The sequence below is a fragment of the Gracilinanus agilis genome, chromosome 2, assembly GCF_016433145.1.
Source record: "Gracilinanus agilis isolate LMUSP501 chromosome 2, AgileGrace, whole genome shotgun sequence".
Classification (NCBI taxonomy): Eukaryota; Metazoa; Chordata; class Mammalia; order Didelphimorphia; family Didelphidae; genus Gracilinanus; species Gracilinanus agilis.
Genome location: NC_058131.1, coordinates 454,590,306 through 454,607,000, shown reverse-complemented (window position 1 = coordinate 454,607,000; position 16,695 = coordinate 454,590,306). Strand labels below are relative to the sequence as shown.

The window sequence follows — 16,695 nt, the reverse complement described above, 5'->3', positions numbered from 1 at the left end:
TCTTTTTTTCCCCCAGGGGAGATAGGTAGAGACAGAAAAAAAAAAAGAGAGAGAGAGAAAATCGGGTTTGTTTGTTTTTTAATTAACTCTCAATCATTAATTTTTAAATTAAATTACATTGTATATATAAATTAAATTTAAAAATTTTAGAGTGCTCAATCCAGTGGGGTTGAAGTGATGTGAAGGAGAGTATTTCCAGGAATGACTGATATATAAACACAAAAGGCAGCAATAATTTTCTATTTATTTTAAAGTAAATCAAATTATTTAAAATAAATGATGAAGTTAGATTAAAACTGTAAAGCCCCAACTGGATCTAGAGACGGGGTATTTTTGGACGGTGAGCTCCTTGGAAGCTTAAACTGTTTTTATTTTTCTTTGCATCCCTAGCACTGTGCCTGACACATAGTAGGCACTTAATAAACGTTTGTTTATTTACATGAAGAAGGTAGCCTGAAGGACAACTCTAGGAGGGTAGCCTCCTGCAGCTACCTTTTGAGGCGATGCTTTTTTTCTTTTTTAATTAAAATTTTTAAGTTAATATTTTATTTTCTCCTCAATTATATGAAAAACCCATTTTTAACCTTCATTTAAAAAAATTTTTGAGTCAAATTCTCTACCTCTATCCCTCCCTTCACTCCTCCCTGAAGCGGCAAGCAATTTGGTATAGATTTTCCACGTGTAATTGTGTAAAATATCTGGAAAGTACTTTCTTAAACCTCTCTATCCAACAAGGTTAAAGTTCCCCCACGACCACCTCCTGATTTTGTTAAAGTAATTGACCTGAGTTTGCTCAGCGATAGCTCGTTGAACCTGTTTCCTCATCTCTCAGCCATAATAATAGCTTTTGGGGAGAATAGACCTCGAAGTACTCTATTCGTTTCGATAGCTATTTTCATAACGCTGGCAGTAAAGAAATCCATGTTCTGACCTTCTGATAGCGGGAGCAGAGAGATCTTCAGACTGGCTCAGGGACTTTGATTGGAGCATTTAAAATGCTCCTTTTACTCCTAGCCAATCAAAGGCCACCAGAATTAGTATGTGTGCATGGTGGGGCGGGGTAGGGGGAGGTTTGGGAGTGACAGAGGCGAGATGTTTTGGTGCGTTGATACCAGACTGACCAAACGCTCGAGCATCTTTTTCTACAAGCTCCCAACTGGGATCGTTCCCTTCCCCTCCCCCTCCCCCTTCCCCATTATAACAGATTAAGGAACCTGGCTTACTCCATTTCCTCTGGAGGGTGGCTGCTCTACTTTTTTTCTCCGTTCTTTGAAAAGCTCTGATCTCCCTGTGGCTGGCTGTCGACCTTTTTGCCTTAATGCACCAGACGGTGAGAGGAAACCTCGCTCATCTTAGCACCCGGGAAACAAGTATCGACTATGCCTTGAACGGCCCGAGGATTGATCCAATCTGTAGGCTCTCCTCACTTGCCTCTGGCTCCCAGCCTTCTTAAACGTCGTTATTCTGGGTTGTTGCCTTCGGCCACCTCACGAAGCAACTAGATTCAGGGAAGTTTTGGGGAGGGGAGGGGGAAATTCCTCTGAGATAAAATGTTCGCTTCCAAATCCAATTCGGTTTCTCCCTCCCCTTCCATGGAACAGGCAGATGCCTATGCCCTGGACATCAGCACCAAAGTGCAGTTGTATGGCGTGCTCTGGAAGAGACCCTTTGGGAGGCAGTCAGCCAAGTGGTCGAGAAGGTGAGCTCTGAAGATGCTTGGGGATTCAGCTGCAGTGAGAGTGATGGAGGGGGAAAGAAAGCAAGTGTTTCCTACAGAAATGGGGGTGGGATGGGAGGAGAGTAAGAGAAGGGGAGAGTGGCTAGTGGTTTTGAGGAAGGTTTTCCCTTGGTCAGACAATAAACCTGGAGTCAAGACACGACTTCAGTTTCAAGTTGGCTCTGCCCTTGTCTTGTTATATGACCTTGGCTTGTCATCGTATTCCAGTCCTGTTACCCTTTCTGGAAATTAGTTTCAGCATTTGGCAATCTCTGTTTCCAAGTACTCTAAGATACTAGAGTGGAGGGAATATTATGCTTCTAATTAAGAGGATATAGAGAATTTGGAATCCAAGGACCAGCCCAAATGCAGACATTTGTTCAGCTATGAATTGGGGTCACCTCATAAAGACGGTTTGGGCTGAGAGCAGTCTGCTTGGAGGCGATGGGAGGAGACTTTACCATCTCCTTGTTGAGCCAGAAGAAATCCTGTTCTTTAGTGGGAGAAAGACCCTCACTATAAAACTACCTCTAGATTTCATTGGTTTCATAAACACCAGGCACCTATATGTCAGGGTATGTCCATATTTGTTGGGGACTGGCTGGACTAGAGCCATAACCAGGAATCCTAGCACCAAGGGCAAATTCAGATGATGGAGAGGCAGTAAAGATAGACTTTAGAAGAGAGTCAAGCAGATACAGTCTTTCCAGGAGGGGTGGTAGCCTAACCTTTCCCCTGAATTTCATCAGCCCAGTACCCCAATATCTTACTCTCTCCTGGGGCCTAACTTCACCCTCAAAACCCCACAGGGGCATAGGTCAACAGAGGACTCTGAACAAAGAGGAAAGGGAGATGATGGTGACTTCCAGCCCAGTATAAGGAAGAAATGCCCCCAATTTAGGTGCCTGACACAGAGCAACCCCCTAAGTTTAAGTTCCAAATTGAACAGTTCAATCTTCTCTCTCCTTCTATGTACCCCCAAATAAGGTACTTTGTTCAATCTCTTAGGCAAAGGATTGACAAACTGCAGTATTTTGGAGGAGTCTGCCTGGGAAAGTAATGTTTTTAAAAGGTTTGGGGATGGAGCAATGTATAGAAACTGAGACTAGTTTGCCACCACCGTCACACACACACACACACACACACACACACACACACACACACACACACACACACATAAACACACACATACCTGTTAGGTGACCCTGAAGGAAGCCCTGTTAGGAACCTTTAGAAAGGTAGACAAGAGGCTTTGGAAAAGTCCTATGGAGATATAAAACGAAGTGATCCTGTTATTCCATGGAGGCAGCCGGAGAGCTATCTACTCTATTGACCATATGCAAGTTGGATTAGCAGAGTGGACTGTCACAAGATGAAGGTTTGGAGTTGGCTTTTCTGTGAAATCAAGAGGCTTCCATGCCTTTTTATTGCCAATCTCTGTCTCTTCTTGGCTTTTGAATACAGAAATTGGAGGTATGGAGTAATTTCCTCTGGCCTTCTAAGGCCAAGCTATTCCCAGAATATGGCAAAAGCAGGACATTGAACCAGAACATCTGACATAGTTAACTACAGAAAGAATCTTATCTACCCTAGGCCTCGTGTTAGTGCTTCTCTACCTTCTGACTAATGTCCCATACTTATATTTACACTTTTGGTTCCAATGATCTCAGCTATCTTCTGATAATATCAAATCCATAGGTTTAGAACTGGAATCTCCTTCTTTTTTCAAATGAGGAAACAGGTCTGGTGAAGTGAATTGACCAAGATCACACAGGTGGTAAAATTGGGATTCCAACCCACCAGTTCCAAATCTTCCACATTCTCTCCACTGCACCATGACGCTTCATGATTTCACCAACATTATATTGGGCAGAAGGAGGGAAGGACCCCATTTGACTCCCACTAAGAGATCATCCCACCTAATAGACATCAGTATCCCACCAAGCTGTTTTTGGATAGTAGAGAGAAAGTTTCCAATCTACAAATAGAATCATCTAGGATTTGGAAAGGAAATAAAAAACTTCTCAGCAATGCCAGGCTTAAACCAGGAATGTAGAAAAGATTCAGTCTCCTACTTTGTAAAGTGGAGCCACTCTGACCCCTTTCCCTCTCTCCATGGTGAGCCTTAGCTAATTAGTGACCATAGTCAACTGCAACAAGCAGTATCATTAGGACGATCGATGTCCTCTTGACAGGGCACTTGCCTATAAAAGGTTTAGTGCTTTAGTGTGTTAGGGGAAAACATAAATAACTAATGGGACAGGATGGATCCAGTGAGCTAAGCTTTTTTTTTTTGCAGTTGTGCTCAATCATCTTTTCTGAAACTACTTCTGGCCTGGCCTTCTTCCTCCTTGGCTGATGAGGAGTTCTTAGATTCAGAGTGAAAAAGTGACTGTTCAAGTCTATCTTCCCCACTTTCTTCCAAGACTCACCCCCATGATAAAAATAATCAGATACTCATTATATTACTTTCCCTAAAAGCAGCAAAAAAGAGAGACAAAGATAGAAACAGAAACTGAGAAAGAGCCAAAAAAGACCCAGAGAGAAAAAGAAACAAAGAAACAAAGAAATGGAGAGAGGGAGAAACAGAGAAAGAGAATTCTCCCATCACAGCCCAAGCAGTTCTACATTTGTGGGGACTAGAAGAGGAGGGCAAAAGAGACTTTCTTTTTGTGATTCGCTTATTTTCCAATTGATAAAAGAAAATGAGACTAGATCTGAAATTATGGAAGGGAAGTGAGAATATGATAAATTTATGTTTGCATCATTTACAAAACTCTTCAACAGATGTGAAGGAAGGGGCAACATGTTTTAAAGAAAAGACTGCTGATGGATTTGGGGGGTTAGAGGACTTGAATTCAAATCACTGTTTTTACCTATTTATTATACTATTTGATACCTATATGACTTAACTTCTCTAGACCTCAGATTCCTCATCTATAAAATAAGAGAACTGGGCTCAGTGACTGCTAAGGTTTCTTCCAGGTCTGCATCTAAGGAGCCTGTGAGCTTCTAGGGTTGTGAACAACAGGAGAGATGGGTACAAATGGGAATGGTATGGTAAGAAAGATCAGTGGTGGAGGAAATACAAAGATCAGTCCCAGCCTAAATCAGTGAGTCAGTAGACTGTGCTGGGGCTAAGTCAGCTGCAAAGCATCCTTTTCTTTCATGAGTAAGCAGTTCCCAGACATCTCTGATTCCTCATTCCTCTGTTCCCTGCACTCTCCTCCTGCAACTTCAACAGGGGTGGGTAGCAGTCTCTTCTTCCCTCTCCTGTAGTCTAGGAGAAAACTGAGGATACACAGAAGGGGATCAGCCTTGTATATCTGAAGAACTAGTGGGGCAATGTTGAGTGAAAATCTCTCTTTCCCAGGGAAAGAGTTGAGTGGAAATGTTGTTATAATGAGAAATAGGGAGAGAAGAAGGGAAGATTTGGGGCTTAGAAAATACTAATCTCAGCTCTGAGATTTAATTTAACTCTATCTAGTTGCAAAGATGCCATATCAAACTTTTCTAAAGGACTGAGTAAGGACCCAGATCTTTTTGTAAAGCCTTTGGTCCATCCTCAGGACAATATCTATTTTTTAAACCCTTACATTCTCTCTTAGAATCACTAAACTAAACATAGGTTTCAAGACAGAAGAGCAGTAAGAGCTGGTTAATGGGGGTTAAGTGACTTGCCCAGGACTACACAGGTAGGAAGTGTCTGAATCCAGATTTAAACTCAGGACCTCCTATCTCCAGACCTGACTATCCACTGAGCCACCTAGCTGCCCCAGGATATAACCCTTAACTAATTCTCAAGCCACTGAGTCTTGTTTTTTCTTTCCCCTTCCAATATGGCCTCCTCCAACAAATGGGAATTTGATTTGGCTCATGAGCACATCTATATTGTATACATAGTATTTCTCCACAGTAGACCACCACTATTAGCAGTGTTAATATGATGGCTAATAATAATAATTACTGCTATTAGCAGTAATACGAGGTAGCTAGGCGGTTCAGTAGATAGAGTGCTGGACCTGGAGTCCAGAAGACATGAGTTGGAATCCAACCTCAGATACCTCCTGTGTGACTTTGGGCAAGTCACTTAACTTCTGTTTTTTTTCTATCCACTGGAGAAGCAAATGGCACACTACTCCAGTACCTTTGCCAAGAAAAAACTATGGGCAGTATGGTCCACAGAGATGCAAAGAGACTGACCAACAAAAATTAATAGTTAAAAATGTAATATGGCATTTATCTTTACTAAAAATGGTCTTTGCTTATCCTCTGTGACATCCTCTTTCCCTACCTTCCACTTTGAGATTTCTGATTATTTCACTGTTTTTGGTCACACTGTTGGTATTGCTAGGGAAAGTCCTTTGGAGCCCTCCAGGGTAAAAGAATCTGCTACCCTAGAGTTAGAGACAGATACCTCTAAAGGGATTAGCAAAGAGAACTAAAGCAAGGAAAGAATTAATACCTCTGGTTTATTTGTAGGGTTAAATCCCAGGAGCCGCTGGTCCTTTGAGCTCCTTAGAGGATCTTGGAAAGTATGTGACACAATTCTTGAGCTCTCTAGTTGCTATTGTTTGATTAAAATTCTCTGGAGACTATATTTTAATTTATAAATATTTATTAGTAAAAGGGAGAGGGGAGGTGGAGAAATGTAGGGGAGGAGAAGAGAGAGAGAGAAAGAAAGAGGAAGGAAGGAAGAAAGAGAGAGGAAGAGAGAGAAAAGAGAAAGAGAGAGAGAGAGAGAGAGAGAGAGAGAGAGAGAGAGAGAGAGAGAGAGAGAAACTATATATAGTCTGCTCCTAATTAATCTGTTTACTACACTCCCCCTGACAGCAAAAGGTCAATCAGCTCAAAAGAGTCTCTAGCCCTAAAAAAAGAACAAGAGCCCATCTCCATTCCCTTTCTTATAAGGCCAATGAGATTACTCCTGTGTCTCTCTGGTTGGGCAGACTTGACCTCAGTTTGGTCTTCTGGATGCCAGAGTCAAGTAGGATTTGAAGCCAGATTTTTCCAGGAACCAGGGAGCCATAAGACTTTTAGCATCCTCCCATAGTGCACCTATGTGCTCAAAGAGTGGGACTGACAATAATTACAAAGGGTTTTCAAATGGAATAAGAGGGTACAATTAAATTCACACAATCCCCACCCCTCTGATTCTTTGGTAGATTAACAGGCTAGTCTCCCCAATGAATCATCCCATATATGATATCTATACACTTCAGGATTGACTCACCAAAGTGCATAAAGGCCCAAAGATATTATGCATTTCATGGTGTATCTAATTACAATTTGGATGTTTCTTAACATATTAAAAAGTGATTGATAGGTGTACTGACAAGATGCTATTGGGAGTATTCTCCTTTTTGGCACAGAGGTCTTACAATCAGGATAAAATAACAAAACAAAAGTGGATGGAGAGCCCAATACCCCACAGTTCAGTTCATTATATCCCAAAGGCTCACTCAGAGACTCATGATGTCTAATTTCTGTGGACGTTCTCAATAGCTGTCATTTTTTTAGTCCGTTTGGAATCATGGTGCTCCCTACAGCATCTTCTCCAGGAAATCTGCTTTCCTGGTCCAGGTTACTGACGATATCATTCCCTAAAATTGCTTTAAAAGGATCTTAGTCAATGGATTTTTAGGATAACTTCACAATCCCCCCTCAGGAAGATAAGATATTGCCCAGAATGTAATCCTAAAATAACCTGATAAAATAATGTTTCCAGTGCAGTGAATATTCATTTACAGCAACAATAAACATGGTAAAGGATATATGATTAAACTATTAGATTACTGATCTAAGAAGGCGTTATATATAATATATAGATCACTTCTCCCAAAAACAAGAGGAGAGGAAAAGTATATATTTAAAAATTAATTAAAATCACAATGAGTCCCCGATACATATTCAAGGTCCAGAGGAAGCAGTTTATATCCCATGAGTGTGTAGGTCAGGTACAACAATAATACAATAATGCTGTTCCCCACCATCTGCCATGACTAAGGGGGAAAAAAAAAGGACAGAAGTCTGACAAAAAGGGGAATGTGGTCCCCTAGTCTGATTTCTACTCCATCATAGGGATAGCAAGCCAGAGTTAGGACCAAATAGGGATATAGTTCAGTCTCATGTATTATAGGCCAGCCTCAGAACTTTACTGAACAGCCATTTCCCCAAGTCTTTCCTGAGACAGGTCCCCCACTTTGGCACTGACATTTCCCACTCCTACATGGGTTGTATTCATCTGTGATCATCTGCTCATCAGCTCTGATCAGTGGCTTGTTAGCAGTCCCCTTTCCTGGAATCAGACTCACGAATTGAGTAATTTTCCCATCCTGAATAGCTCTTACACCGTTAGATTCCAAGCAAGGTTTGCACATAAAGAGCATTATTAACTACGTAGCATGACGGTACATAGTGTCTAGAGCGCCAGGCCTGGAGTCAGGAAGACTCTTCTCCTGGAGTCCAATATGACCTCAGACACTTACTAACTATAGTATCCAGGGCAAGACACTTAACCTTGTTTGCCTCAGTTTCTTCATCTGTAAAATGAGCTGGAGAAGGAAATGGCAAAATTACCCCAGTATCTTTAAAAAAAAAAAACCAAACCCAAATGAGATCATGAAGATTCAGATACAATTGAAACAGCTGAACAACAACAGCAACGGCATGAAGGGCCCTCCTAAAAGTTGATCCCACTCTAAAAATATTTCTTCCATTGGCTTATTTCTGTGCCTATAATTCTTTCCATTTGGAGTTGGCATTAGAGGTCCCAAGAGTTTACTTTTAAAATTGAAAATGCTTTTGGAAGGAGGAGGCTCAGTGGATTGAAAGCCAAGCCTAGAGATGGGTTCAAATTGACCTCAGATACTTCCTAACTGTAACTCTGGGCAAGTCACTTAATCCCTATTTCCTGGCTCTTAGCATTCTTCTACCTTGAACCAGTACACAGTATTAATTCTAGGACAGACGGTATGGGTTTTAAAAAATTGCTTTTGGGAGAAGGAAGGCTTTCAGACACTGGCACTTTAATTATATTAAATTTCCTTTCAAGTCAATAACATTTAAAGACAATCTATTGGTATATTCTGACTATATAAAAGTGAGGAAGCATCTTGGCTAGATTTTCTATGTTTATGATTTATGAAAAAAAATATAGAAGAGAACTTTCCAGAATTAAAAGGTGTAGAAGGAGTAACCACAACAAGGATATCTTATATTTCACAAAGTAAATGTAGTCTCAAAAAGACCTTTGTGGAATGAGATAAGCAACTATGATGTACGGGAGGCAGTTTTATAGCAGAAAGGTCACTTAAGGAAGGCTTGTATTTGAATTAGCCGTGTGACCTTGGGCAACTCTTCTCAGTTCCTGGTCCTGTCAAAAAGTGATAATAACCTTATGGACTTGTGAAACACATGTTTTGTAAACTGTAAAGCCTGAAGTGTGGTAGAACCTGCTAGAGTTGGCTCAGGAGAGCCAATTGTTAAATTTTCAGTGGAAGTATTTAAACCATGGAATGATACAAATTAAGGCTTGGATTGTTTGACTAAAATTAAGAATACTATGGAGAAAATGTTAATAATGCAGATTAAATTTGAAAGTACGTCTGGCATATATTTTTTGCTTCAGAGAGCTGATTGTTAAATCACTTACCAGTACACGCCTGTGTAAAGCATTTTTTGTGTACTTCAGGTTTCATGCTGGCTTAGTACTTCTGGTCAGGATTGGAATGAAATGAGATGTTTATGAACTATTTAACTGTTAACAAAGGATACTCAACAAGACCCATCAATTTTATTTTTGTTATTTCAGGTACTTTTATTAAGTTTCATCTACAGGGCTGTAATTACAACAATTCCAAATGAAATGTAATAAATGCACATCTGCAAATGACCCTGTCACTATCACTATTTTGGCACAGACCCTCATCACCCATGCCTAGACTATTGCAATAGCCTACTGGTTAGTTCCCCTGCCATAAGTCTCTTTCTAGACAATCCTACAATTAGTGGTCAAATTAATCTTCCTAAAATTCAAATCTGATTATATTAAGTCTCTATTCAATAAATTTCAGTAGCTCCCTATCATGTGTATGATCAATTATAAAATCCTCTAATTGGCAACCAAACTTCCATCATAAACTACCTCTCCTCCTGCTTTCCCAGTTTTCTTATAACTCATGCCCTACCACATGCTCTTTTATCAAGGTCTCCTTGCTGTCCTTCAATCAAGACACTCCATCTCCCAAATCTGGCCATTTCCATTGTCTATCTCCCATGCCTCTCTCTCCTTACCTCCACCTCCTGACTTCCTTCAAGTCCTGGTTAAAATCTCACCTTCTACAGGAAGCCTTTCCTGATCCCCCTTAATTCTAGTGCCTTTCTTCTGTGGATTATATCCAATTTATTTTGTACGTGTCCTGTTTGTATATAATTATTTGCATGTTGTCCTCCCCCATTAGACTCTGAGCTCCTCGAGAACAGGGACAATTGTGCTTTGTCTTTCTATGCATTCCCAGAACTTGGCACAGTGCCTGGCACATAGTAGGCCCTTAACAAATATTATTATTATTACTATTGACTCTTTTTTTAAAAATAACTCTTACCGTCTGTCTGAGAATCAATACTAAGTATCAGTTCCAAGGCATAAGAACAATACAGGCTGCGCAATTGGAGTTAAGTGATTTGCTCAGTCACACAGCAAGGAAGTCTGAGACCAAATTTTAACCTAGAACCTCTTGTCTCTAGGATTGGCTCTCTATCCAGCCACCCAACTGCTCCAATTACTGTTGACTCTTGACACTGCACTGTTCTGCCCTCCTCATCTCTTTATGGCAATAATAATTATAGCTAGTATTTATATACCAAGGTTTGCAAGGTACTTTATATATCTCATTCCAAATGTATGCTTGCTCTGAGGGCAGTGGAATGACTTTTATGCCCCAAGCAATAAGGAAGCTGTGCAAATTTGGGTGCCTTAGTTTGTTGAAACAATTCAATCAATCAAGAAGCATTGATTGTTTACTATATTTCAGGCAGTGAACTAAGCTTTGAGGATACAAAGTAAAGGCAAAAATTCAGTCCCTGCCTTAAAGTAGATCATATTCTGATAGTGGAGCACCACAAAAACAATTACGTGCATACAAGATAGACAGAGGGGTTAGAATGTTGTTGTTGCTGTTCATCCTTTGTTTTTGTTTGTTGTTGTTTTTTTTTTAAGAGAACCATTGGCATGTCATGACTTGCATGTGAACTGGATTTAAGTGCGGTAGAGTTGCTCAAAGTCATCTGCCTCGCTCTCTCTTCCAGTCATCCAAATCCAGTGGCAAGGCAAAAGTTAGAGGATAATCTCAGAGAAAAGGTACCAAGATGGAGAAGGATAGGAGTAGAAGGACAGACTCCAAAAAGGCTTCCTGTAGCTAGTGGGAATTTAGTTGAATCTTAAAAGAAACTAGGGAGGGGAAGCTAGGTCGTACAATAAATGACCTACATTCAAATCTGGCCTCAGATATTTCCTGGCTTTGTGACTTGAGGCAAGTCACCTAATCCCAATTTCCAAGCCCTTGCCACTCTTCTACCTTTGAACTGATACTAAGAAAAGCCAGTCTGGTTAAAAAGAAAGTACATACCAGGCCAGGAGGTGGGGGTGGGTCAGAGAACAGGACAGCCAATGCAAAAAGGAAGATGATACATGATGGAGTGTCATGTTTATTGTTTTTATTGTCATATTGCCAGCACCTAACTCAGTGACTTTTTTTTTTAACCCTTGTACTTCGGTGTATTGTCTCATAGGTGGAAGATTGGTAAGGGTGGGCAATGGGGGTCAAGTGACCTGCCCAGGGTCACACAGCTGGGAAGTGGCTGAGGCCAGGTTTGAACCTAGGACCTCCCATCTCTAGGCCTGACTCTCACTCCACTGAGCTACCCAGCTGCCCTCAAACTCAGTGACTTTTATGTAAAAGGTAATTAATAAATGCTTGTTGAACTGAATTGAATTTGAGGGATCTCAAATAGAATGGCATTCATCCTGGAAACTGAAGCAAACCAGGAAGTTGGGACATCAGAAGTAAACAACTAGGACAGGGAGATGTCAATCTCAGGTTTGGCTTTGTGTTATTTTAAGCAAAAACACAGCTACTTTGGCCACAAAATTGTGTTTGGCTAGTATAATTTCTATTTGAATAATAAGCATTTCTTATTATTCTTTATCCAAAGAAAAGTTGGTGGGCTTTCACAAAATTATGAAATGACTACTATTGGGGGTTAGGGGGGAATATGGAACCAAGAAAATATCTTCATCATTTACTATAGTATCAACCCTCTTGTGCTCAGGATACTTTCTTGACTCTCTTTCCTTCTTGTTTTTCCCCCCTGCTCCCCACTTCAGGTTTTTCATCATCAAAGAGAGTTTTCTGCTTTACTATTCTGAGAGTGAAAAGAAAAACTTTGAAACCAATAAATATTTCAACATCCATCCTAAGGTGAGATCACTAACCTTTAATGTCTGGAGTTGGGGGGATAGAGTGAGGGAGGAAAAAGATCTAGCAAGGGCAGTGAAGATACTATGTCTTGGGCTTTCAAGAAAAGCATTGATTAAAAATAAGGATAATGTGCTCTTACTGCTTTTGCAAAACTAGTAGCCTTTGCCAGAGACTGTGTCCTGGTGGGTAGGAAAATAAAAAAGATTACTATAGATAAAGTAGACTTGAGCCTAGGCAGGATGCGATCAGAGAAGTCATGGAATCCCTGGGAACTGTCTGATCTAAGGATCAGACTGGGTCAGCTAAATCTTTCTGAAAAAAGGGATTTAAGGGGGGCAGCTGGGTAGCACAGTGGATTGAGAGCTAGACCTAGAGATGGGAGGTCCTAGTTTCAAATCTGGCCTCAGACGCTTCCTAGCTATGTGACCCTGCGCAAGTCACTTAACTCCTGGTGCCTAGTCCTTATCACTCTTCTGCCTTGGGACCAATATATAGTATTGATTCTAAGATGGAAGGTAAGGGTTTAAGAAATAAACATTTTACATTTTAAAAAGGGATTTGAACAGGGGGCCACAAAAGGATATATTAAACTTCTTCCTCAGGCCCCCAACCCTCTGCTCCAGCACCCCTCCATCTGGTTTTTAATCTAGGGTCTTCAGGGCAGGGTACTGTGTTTAGCAAGATTATCCCAGTCAGTCCAATTTCCAGGCTGAGGTGGATTATATATTCTGGTTGTCCCTTCAGGGTGTCATACCTCTAGGGGGCTGTCTTGTGGAAGCCAAAGAAGAACCCAATATGCCCTACGCAATGAAGATCTCTCACCAAGATTTCCATGTGAGTAAAGCTCCCTGGCTTCTGAGACTAGGGAATATAAGCAGACTGACTGTGCCCCACTCCTTTATTCCCATGATATCCTCCAGATTTATAGATCAGGAGCAGCTCAGGCAATGCCACTGACCTCCATCCACTCAAAGGCTTCCTGAGGGGTTTGTGACTCATCAGTTCCATCTTTGATCACCCTCAGCTGAGACTAGCTGAGGACTATTGATTGGTAGGTGAAGGAAGGACCATAATCTCATAATCTTCTCATGCTCTTCCTTCTTTGGGATGCCAGGTATTTCCAGCCTTGTCACCGAGTCATCTTGGGAATGGATAACGTTATCAAAATTCCACTTTTTGATAGTTGTGGAGAAATGTAGGTGACAGTCAAAGGAAATTTATTACACACATATGCCTCTGACAATAAGGCAGGTAGGAGAAAGGTCATGTGTTGGTCTCTGCCCATGCAAGCACTCTTGAGGCTTAGCTGTGTGAGAGTAGATGAATAGTATTAGGTTTTGGAGGATGGTATTTACATGGACCTGAGGTCTTCTGGGAAGGCATAGACTATAAGCAGGAGCAGTCTCTTCTGACAAGAGGGTACTTGCTCTGCAAGTGTTTGACTACTGTCCTTGTTCAATGCAACGACTTTAACAGCCCTCACCGGTACAGAAGAGGAGAGAGCTAGGAAAGAAGAGACAATGAGACTGTCTACACAATGATGTGCACAACAAGTGCACACATGTGCCAAACCCAGTGTCTTCCTCTGCCCTTCCTTTGTTGTTCCCTCAGGGCAACATCGTGCTGGCTGCAGAGTCAGAATTTGAACAGATCCAGTGGTTGGAGATGTTGCGAGAATCTGGCAAAGTGTAAGTGTCTGGGACTGTGGAGGAAGAGGGTGTCCAGGCAGAGTAGGTGGGAGGTGGAAGCTTTAGGGGAGGAAAGGCAGAAGACCTTGTGGTGGAGGAGCTGGGATCTGCTTATTTGAGCTGACTGCTCGACCTGGTCTCCCTACCATTCATGACTCCACCAAGTGGTCCTGGGCCCCACAGAAAGCTGGAGAGGTTGAGTGTTGTAGATGGAAATGGAAGCAGTGAAGAAGAGATTAAAAAAAAAAACTTCTCGGAGAGGAGAAGAGATAAGAAGAATTGGAGGTATAAGAGGAAGTAGAAAATTCTCTTCTCTTGCCATTCAATGGACTTCCAGAAGCCTTAGTTTTCAAAGATTCTAGATATCAGAGCTGAGTGATGTTTTATTTGAACACAACATTCAACCCCTTTGGCCTGATACAGCTGTCTTCTGGATCTATGGATAAAGGGACATAATTAGAACTTTACATATATATGTATGTGGGTGTGTGTATACATATATATGTATAATATTTACTTACCTCTGACCATGATCAAAAATGATTCTTGGGACAAATGGTATAAAAGATGGCTCCAGTTTAGGGAGGTAGGGAAGGGATAGATCCTGTTATACTCAAGGTTACTGCTAGAAGGATGCTATTTGGTGGGGAGTGGGAACAGGCATAAATCATGAGATTCAAGCATGGAACATTTTCTAGGGAGGTAGGAGTGGGAGGTAGTTTACTAACTACATCATACTATTTGGCTGCTTAGTACACTAATTATTTTTGCTAAACATTGTTTACCTTTTGTACCTTAAGACAAAGATAAAGTTACTCAACCCTTATTTGGCTTTAGGGATGAACCCATGTGGCAACTAGGGTTAGTACTTTATAAATCAAATACTCCAGGCCATAGAATACTCTAACCCCAAGACAGTCCTCTCCTCTCTGGCATCCTTAGGTTCAAAAGAACCTGCAAGTTTCCAAGTCTATCTTCATTCAAATCTCCTCTCCTAAATCATCACCATTCAGGTCAGAGTCAGCCTGAGAAAGAATTTAACCATAGTGTCTTAAAGTTTTAGTATAGTTTGTGTATGGCAACACAGTGCCACAGATTTATCGCCAGTTACTGTTATGGATCCATATTCATTCCAGTTTCCTAGGTACTAAGTAAAATATGTAGAAGACAACAGCTCTTGGCATTGGCAATATGGCATTCTAAGGGAAATAGGGTGGCCATATGCAAAGAATGCCTTTTTTTTTTAAACAGCCTTGGGCTTGTTTCTTCTTGTTCTGTCCTTTCTCATTTGCTCTCCCTCCTTAGAACTTGGAAGAATGCCCAGCTGGGAGAAGCCATGATCAAGAGTCTAGAGACCCAGGGTCTACAGTTGGCCAAGGAGAAGCAAGAATATTTAGGTGATTTATGGTCATGTTTTGAGGCTGGATTGTTTCCCATAACTGCAGTAAGTTGTAATCAGGGAGTTTTGTATTTGGTGTATATTTGGTATGGAAGTAATTGCAAACTATAGTGACACTCTGAGCTATGTGGGCATGGAAAACCCAAGGACAAGTCTTTAACTTGGAGCTCATTGAAGTATGTTGAGATGCCATCTTTAACCTCCAAACAGAGGCAATTTCCCTTGTTTTCACAATACAAATAGGGAAAGGGACCTTACCCTTGCCTGGGTGTTTAAGGTCTATTTTAGGATCTAGTCACATGGTTTAAGATTCTCATGTCAAAGCGTCCAACAAGAATCTATCTTTGTGTGACCCCAGACAAGTCATTTAACCTTCCTGTGCCTCGGTTCCCTCATCTGTAAAATGAGGATAATAACAGTATCTACCTCACATGGTTGTGATGAGAATCAAGTGAGTTAACATATGTAAAGCATTTCTTAAACACTATATAAATGCTAACTATTGTCATTGTCAATATTTAATCCAGGGAAGAAGAAAGACTTAGGCCCTTCTCAATGGTTCACCTAATTCTACCACATTCCCTGTTATCAGTCTCAAAGGGTAATAGCTAGATCTCCCTCCCTGGAATAAAACAGAGAAAATAAAGAAAAATAAGAGAATATTCTCAATGCCCAGGTCAGGAAATTGGTTAGTTGTCTGGCTATAATGACCATAAAGTTCATAGATGCCTTCTCCAGGACCTTGAAGAGGCAAAATGAAGGTCTCCTTCCCCTCTAGATCCTGTAATCCTGTGTTTGCCTCTGGGGCCAATCCCTCCGCAGCACAAATACCTTACTTTTGTTTGAGAGTGTGTATATTTTTGTCATATGTACATGTGCTTGCTTTGGCAGACAAACTGATGGAAGAAACGGAAGAGCTGTGTCTTCAGAGAGAGCAGAGAGAGGTACGTGGCTTCAGTGGTTGTGTGAAGTCCTGCCCTCTCTTTCTTGGGCCTCTGGTGCAAAGCTCAGAGCTTCCAGGTGGACAGTAGCACAGGATGCGGAAGTGGTCACATGAGAGGGCTGTGATCAAAATAACTTTTAGTCCTCCTTAGCAGAATATATTAGCAACACAGCACTCTCATTTTATTTTGATTAACCACCTGGGAGATAGGACATGGGGTAGGGATGGAGAACAACCAGATGTAGACTACTTCCTAATAACAGAAACCATTCAACCATGGAACGGGCTAGTTTAAGAGGTAGTGAGATCTCTAGAGGTATTAAAGTAGAAGCAGAGTCATGACCAATATGTACAAGTCACTATAGGGGAAGGAAGGAAGGAAGGAAAGAAGGAAGGAAGGAAGGAAGGAAGGAAGGAAGGAAGGAAGGAAGGAAGGAAGGAAGGAAGGAAGGAAGGAAGGAAGGAAG

The 16,695-nt window shown here is 41.2% G+C and overlaps 1 protein-coding gene across 1 annotated transcript in view; it reads left to right on the top strand.

The window, feature by feature from the left end:
- Positions 1–1,550: 1,550 nt before the first annotated feature.
- The window catches only part of PLEKHD1 (pleckstrin homology and coiled-coil domain containing D1), a 35,751-nt gene continuing 20,606 nt past the window's right edge, over positions 1,551–16,695 (top strand). Inside the window, exons 1-6 of the mRNA XM_044664802.1 lie at positions 1,551–1,699; positions 12,105–12,198; positions 12,943–13,032; positions 13,810–13,886; positions 15,192–15,283; positions 16,177–16,229. Of these exons, the coding sequence (XP_044520737.1) occupies positions 1,551–1,699; positions 12,105–12,198; positions 12,943–13,032; positions 13,810–13,886; positions 15,192–15,283; positions 16,177–16,229 (555 nt within the window). The remainder of the gene's footprint in view (positions 1,700–12,104; positions 12,199–12,942; positions 13,033–13,809; positions 13,887–15,191; positions 15,284–16,176; positions 16,230–16,695) is intronic.